The following is a 7255-nucleotide window of genomic DNA, read 5'->3' as shown; positions in this document are numbered from 1 at the left end:
CAGAATGTAGAGAGTCGCAGTCAAAATCCACACAAGCCTTTGTGTTTAATATATTGTGTATAAACTGCTGCCACAGATCTCATCAGGTTAACCAATGGATAAATTCCTTTGTAAAATTTGCCATTTAAATATGCATTTGGACATGCACAGGGACCAATATTGAGTCTCTGGGCTGCTGAATACTGTTCCTCCAAACAAGAACAAATGTTTCATTGCAACAGGAGTTATGAGATTCCTGCGAAAATAAAAATTAAAAACCCGGTTGTGTTTAGGAATAGAAGTATGCAGCTTAAAATTTAAAAGAAGTGTGCAGTCTTAATTATTTTTTCATGGTTTTTTTATTACCGTTGCACCATTTATACAATCACGTATAATTTCAATGCATCCATTTCACAATTCTCATCGTTATCAATATGTGTTGTGGTGGTGGAGGCATTAGTGACACTGAATGGAAGAGAAGCTAGAATTGCAATGAACGCAGACTTGTTTCCACTTACTGTTAAACAGAACTACAGGTGCACCCAACAACGGACATGCATTAACTGATCAAGAGAAATCTAGGTAGGCTACGTACATGGGTATGTTAGTCTGAAATACGTTTTGAGATAAATCTATTGGATCTGGTCTGTAATGAGCGAGTGACTACTGTGGCTTCGGTCTGAAAGCTGGCAGCTATCCTACTGTGTAAAATCAGGCTGGTAAACAAACAAACTTAAGACACCATCTTAATATCTGATTGCTTTGGCACAGCCCTGCTAAGTGTCACTGGGCAGAGTCACAACCTTTTTTCCTTATGTTGGTTTTGTTTTAGCATACTTGCAACATTTACAGCTAGCTGTTCAGCAGATTTTTTTTTCTCCCCTCCACCAACTTATCTTTCAGCCATCTGAATTAAAAGTCCAGGATTTTTTGGATTTCGGAGTGTGGTTTGAAATTTCCTGATGGAATTTTTTTTCAAAGCATGGTATATATATATATATATATATACCCTTTTATGAATTTTCTGGTTAAAGAGAGTTGGATCAAGTTTTGTTAGTACGGTTGAAATTAATGCAGGTTGTGAGAGGTTATTGTATGAGGCTGTCCATTACTCTTGCACTGCTACGGTTTGATCAGGAATGGCTTCGGGAACCTCCGAAGCTGTAACTTCTTCTGCTGCGGCAGATGCTATGGGGACAGTGGTGGTGGAGCTCGGTGCTTCTGCTGTCGGTGCCTCCTTGGAAGGAGCAGAATCAGCGGCGCTTGTGGCAGAGTCCGAAGCCTGAGTCTCAGCTTTTTTACTTTCCTCTTGGGACGCAGCAGCGGCTGAGACATCAGTCTGTTTGGCCTCCACGTCAACCTTGCTGGAGACATTTTCTTCCGTTTTGCTTTCTTGGGCAGGCGCTGGAGCTTCAGCAGGTTTCACTTCAGCTTTGGTTTCGGCCGCTGCTGAGGCTTCAGCAGTAGGGGCAGCCTGAGCTGCCTCGGGGGCCTTTTCTGCAGCAGCCTCTGCAGCCTTGGGCTCTGCCTTTGCTTCAGTGGACGCACCTTCAGGCTTTGGAGTCTCCTCCTTGCTCGCTGGATCTGTATCTCCTGCTTTAGCCTCTGTTATGTTGTTGGCAGCCTGGGGCTCTTTGTCAGCCTTGTCCTTGGAGGCATTTTCCTCTGAATCCCCTTCTGAAGCCTTGGCCGCATCTTGATTTTCTTTTTGTGCTTCTCCATCCTCTGCTGCAGTTCCTTCAGCCAATTTTTCCTTATCCTTAGTGTTTTCGTTGGTCACATTACACTTCTTGCTCTTGGTTAGTTTGCTTCCCATTTTCTATGCTCTGAAATTAAAAAATAAGGAGAATAAACCAAGTGCCATTATCATTTATAGGGTATAAATGCTTTTCTTGTAGGGTAAGGGTAACATCTTGGGAGTTCTTTACAAGGATGGGGTTGAGAAGGAAAAGGGAAGAGACAGAAAGAGAAAAAACATGTAGGATGAGAAATAATTTTCAGCCGACTCATTACCAGAACTTTCTCATAGCAAGGAAAAACCAAAGGCATATTTAAAGAGGTAGGATTTGAGGCAGGACTTAAAGTCAAAAAGAGAGGTGGCAAGACTAAGTGGTATAAGAAAGGAATTCCAGAGGAATTGAATGTTTGGCCACTGATGGTGGCACATAAGGAAGTGGGAGATACGCCACAAGCCTGAGTTAGCTGAGCAGAGAAGTAGGGTAGGAGACCGAAAACACCTTCTGAAAACCAACATAGGTGTTGTATTAAGTGTCAAAAAATATCATTGGGATAAAAAAAATCCTCTAGCTTGAAACCTCTAATCCTAAAATACTGATCATATTACATCTATACACATCTATACATATGTACACATTTGATTGTACATACTCAATTTCAAATAATGGTTTCTTTTAAAAATCTTATTTTGTGATAAACAAGATTTGACAAACTGCCAATCTGCAGCTATTGCCTAATGTCCCAATTAATGACTGCTTAGTGGTTCCTCTGTATCCAGATAAGACACTCAGATAGCTGCTTACTGAATTATGGTTTAGTTTGCTTACTCAATTATTCTATACTGTTATCTGTGAAAGTAGAGATAACCTAGCAGTTAGACTAATGTGAAAAAGCTTACATGAAGCCATATTTTTCTCTGGGATGACTGGTGAGACGTGAGATAAAGTGAGATGAAATACAGGCTACAAATTTCTCTAAGTTATTCAGCAACAAAGAGAGCCAAAGCAAAACAGTTATTCTTTAGGGCATTCACCATATAGTTCCCACAAATAGAATTAAATCTCACTTATAAAAGTGACAACCCTTTACACTTAAAAAACGTACAGGAAGAAAGTTAGTTTTCAGCCTATTCATACCAGAGAACATTACCTAAATTAGTTTTGAATATTTAAAATCTTCCACTTTATTGGAAGCACTTCCATGTCAGACGTTACCAAATGCATGTGGTCTGTAAATCTAAAGAAAAGCTTTTTTTAATTTAAAAGATTTCTCTATCAGCAATCACCTATAATTCAGTGTTAGATAGATTGAAGCAGGCATTGAGCTTATATTGTATACAGTCTGACCTTCGTCTCTTAGACAGATCGTCTAAAAGACAGATCTATTTATTCCTTATTTTGTGTTGCCCAAATAACATACCTATTTCCGCTAAGTGTAGTGGCTTAGAGTGGGACTTTCCTGTGAGAAGTGCACATCTTCAAATACAGAGCTTAATGGCAAGACAAAATGCTCACCCAGGATTTTATTTGAATATGAATTTATTTCAATTAGGCAGGCAGCTAGCCGAAGATTTTATGTCTACTCAGATCAATAACTGAGTGTGAGTCATTTCTTTTAACACCCTGTTTGAAAGATTTGGACTGGCCGGATGTTCTGGGTTTCGAACCAAAATAACGACACAAAACAGTTGTGTGACATTTCTCAAGATCAAAAATGGACTCCTGTAATGCGCAGTAAAGCTGGGTTTGGTGTGTTGAAAGGAAGATCTTTATATGTGAAACATTTATGGGTACCTTGCTTGAAGTAGACTAAAACATGGAAATAACATCTACGAAGGATTCCCATCTGTCTATTACCATTTGCCAACCTTGCTGAGAAAGCAGTTTTCATAGAGCTCTCAATGGATCAGGACCTCTATATGGTAAATCATGCAGTAATAATCTGTTTCAAACAGTGCAGTTGAGCAGACTAGAGCATCATATTGTGCCATGACAATATGTGACCTAACATAAACTAGTGAGTCCTATACAAGTAAAGGATAAACACATCTCAACTTTCATCTTTGTTTTAAAGTGGTTGCTAGAAAAGAAATGTGGTCACTCAAACAACGACTGCTGAACGCAATTGGCTGGTGCATTTTTCCCATAAAATGTCGTCTGTGAAGCAAAGGAGCCACAAGATAGAAACAGTGACTCTCAATGATCAAAAGTCACTCCCAACGATCAAAAGTCAAAACAAGGAAGTAAGTCAGTACCTTAAGCCGTTACTCAGTCGGGTTTGGTCAGGCACCACACTGCAAGATGGGGAAGTGGATAAAGTTGTCACACTCACTGAGAGGGAATCACTCGTTTTGTTGCGTTTCTGCTCTCAGGACTCCACTGACGCCATAAGAATGTTGCGCCTGAACCAGAATCAAATTCAAGCACATTCGAAGCTGACTGCAGAACTGCCTTTGATCATGTGATAGACTGTTAAAAGGAACAATATTGGCACCCACATCCTGCCACAGATATATACAGAATCCCAGCAGAAATCAGCAGCCAATCACTCATCACTCTGCTGACACGTGGACCGCCCACAACGCAGAAGGTGAGATTAACGTTTAATTGGTCACCAAACTTTCCAAAGGAAGAATAGTAGTTAAACTACTACATGTGAATAGAATTTTATCTACTGCTCCTCAGTATGCAGTTTAATTGGGTTCACCAACCCAGCACATGTACGATCTCAGCAGTGTCTTTCATACTGTGCAATTGACATGGCTCCTGATCACATTATTGAAACATCTCAAAGTACTTCACAGGATTGATTGCAAAGTCCAATGACCATGTATTTGGAAGGTAAACACAGCACTAATTAGAGCATAACAATGGCCACAAAAAGCCATTAAGTGGATGATATGATCAGTTTTATCTGCAGGATTGTTGGCCAGAACATTGTAAGAAACTCCCTTCTCTTTTCTAACACTGCCAAGGGATCTTTACAGTCCACCTGAAACGGTGTTACGAGAATGCGAGGATTATTATTATTTAATATTTAACGTCTCATCTTGTCAATCTGTATACTGCTATTCTCAAGCTGTCCCTGGAGTACTGCAAACAGTTTTGATCACTGCAACTTAAGGGGGCTGCCAAGAGAGAGCGAGGATAATAATATCTTCGAGAGTCTCAAAGCGCTTCACAGGATAGACTGCAAAGTGAAGTGACTATATATTTTCTGAGCGAAACGTGGCAGCCAATTGTGCACAGCAGTGTCTCAGTCGTGGATTGTGTAACTACATTTTTTTTAAAAAGGGATTATCACCCCAGGAACAGCGATCCATCAATCAAATACCAACTGGATTCCTGCTTACTGCTAGGAAACAGAGGTGTGTTTCCACCTCTGTGTTTCTCCAACTGAACATCAGCAAGACTGAGGCCCTGCTGATTTATTCGCGCCAGCGCCTCCGCACCTCGGACGCTGGCAGCATTAGCCTCCACGGCTGCACACTCAACCTCACTAAGCCAGTCAGGAACCTGGGTGTCTTGTTTGAGCTTGAACTGTCCTTTCTCCCCCACATCTGCGCCATCACCGGCACTGCCTACCACCACCTCCGCAACATTGCCAGACTCCGACACTGCCTCACTCTTCAAGCTGCCGAAACCCTCACCCATGCATTCACCACATCAAGGCTCGATTACAGGAACTCCCTCCTCATCGGCCTTCCCAACTCTTCCCTTCACAATCTGCAGATCATCCAAAACTCTGCAGCTCGTGTACTCAGACTCTGTCATCCCATCACTCCTACTCTCGCCCGACTCGACTGGCTCCCCATCCCCCAGAGGATCGAATTCAAGATCCTCATCCTCACTTTCAAGGCCATCCATGGCTTTGCCCCCTCCTACCTCTCTAACCTGCTGACTCCCAACCAACCTGCCCACTCGCTCCATTCAGCGGGCTCCGGCTTGCTCCATGTCTCCTGCCCGACCTGCCCTACTATCGGTGGCCGGGCTTTCAGCCTCTACGCCCCCACACTCTGGAACTCCATCCCACAGTTCCTTTGCCTCGCTTCCTCCCTTGCCTCCTTCAAGGCCTGTCTCAAGACCCTCCTTTTCGATCGTGCTTTCAGTCACCCTCCCACCTCTCTGCCTTCCCTCACCCCTAACCCACCCTTCCCCCATGCTCGGGTCCTGACCCCTGATTGTCCAACACCTTGGGACGTCCTCCCAACGTGAAAGGCGGTCTATAAATATAATTTTGTTGTTGTTATTTGTTCATTTTTCTAGGGAGGTTCACAGCATCAAATGTTTTTGCCAGGAATCTCTTGCACCTCTACACTACTCAGAAGGAAAACATTCCTCTTTTCTGAAATCCTCTTTTATTTCAAATGGCATGAGAAATGTCATTTATAAAACAACGTCAACAGTGGAGCATTTTGAAAAGTGAAACCTTAAATTGAAGAATGCATACTCCAGCAATTAGTTGCATACTGGTTATATTAAAGTACAAATGGACTCTTCCAACCCACTCACTGACGTATTAATCATAAAGGTTTCTCCAATGCTTCTGAGTTTAAAAACACAGTCTGCCCTCATTCTCTAGAACTAGATTCAGGAGTCTCTTCGACTTACTCCCACCCTTACCTTGTTCAAAGTCTGCCTCAAGACGTACGTCTTTGACTGCGCTTTTGGTCATCTTTTCCCTTCCCACCCATTGGACTCCCACTTCCAGTTCAGGTACCCAACCGATACTACTAAGCACTTTGGGATGTCCTCCTCAGCTGAAAGGAGCTATATAAATGTACAGTGTATTGTATTCCATTAGAATTTCCGTCAACCCTATTGGTACTCCAATTCAGAAGTTGAGCAAAGTTTCTACAAGTCAACATGATAAATTTCCTATTGTTGAAAGAAGTCCCCATTTGAGTGACTCGGATTCCTTATTAAGGATTTGGAGACGAATATTCCTATCACCTTTATTATTTATGAGATGGAGCTCTCGCTGGGACACTCTAGTAACATAATAACTGCCAAACTTCCAACCAGAAAATCACATAATAAAGTGAAAAAATTCAAGATCCTCATCCTCACCTACAAGGCCATTCACGGTCTTGCTCCCTCCTACCTCTCCGACCTACTATCCCCCTATTTACCTGCCCGTACCCTCCGTTCCTCTGGCTCCGGTCTGCTCCACATCCCCCGCCCCAACTGCCCTACCATCGGTGGCCGGGCCTTCAGCCTCTCAGCCCCTAGGCTCTGGAACTCCATCCCCCAGTGTCTTCGCCTTCCCTCCTCCCTTTCCTCCTTCAAGGCCGGTCTCAAGACCTTTCTCTTTGACCGTGCCTTCAGCTCCCCTCTTGACTCTCTACCCCCGCCTCGCTCCCTCTCTTCCCTCACCCTGACCATTTCCCCCCTGCTCGGGTCCTGACCCAACTGTCCAGCGCCTTGGGACATCCTCCCGACGTGAAAGGCGCTCTATAAATGGAATCTTGTTGTTGTTGAAAACCAGACTGAAATCTGAACTGAATATGATCTGCTCCACATCAGTTCTCAAATAAATT

At 43.0% G+C, this 7255-nt stretch overlaps 1 protein-coding gene across 8 annotated transcripts in view; it reads right to left on the bottom strand.

Annotated features, from left to right (window-relative positions):
- Nucleotides 1–319: 319 nt before the first annotated feature.
- LOC103183950 (brain acid soluble protein 1) overlaps nucleotides 320–7255 on the bottom strand; it is a 52394-nt gene continuing 45458 nt past the window's right edge. For 6 of the 8 annotated variants that reach the window (XM_042331902.1, XM_042331901.1, XM_007901717.2 and 3 more), the window contains one exon: nucleotides 320–1805. In XM_042331902.1, the coding sequence (XP_042187836.1) occupies nucleotides 1088–1795 (708 nt within the window). In that variant the 5' untranslated portion in view covers nucleotides 1796–1805 and the 3' untranslated portion in view covers nucleotides 320–1087. The other 2 variants (XM_007901722.2, XM_007901720.1) reach the window with 2 other exon arrangements.

The sequence above is a fragment of the Callorhinchus milii genome, unplaced genomic scaffold, assembly GCF_018977255.1.
Source record: "Callorhinchus milii isolate IMCB2004 unplaced genomic scaffold, IMCB_Cmil_1.0 Scaffold2, whole genome shotgun sequence".
In the NCBI taxonomy this organism is placed as follows: domain Eukaryota; kingdom Metazoa; phylum Chordata; class Chondrichthyes; order Chimaeriformes; family Callorhinchidae; genus Callorhinchus; species Callorhinchus milii.
The sequence above is the reverse complement of the archived record's forward strand: the minus strand, read 5'-3'. Positions and strand labels throughout refer to the sequence as shown.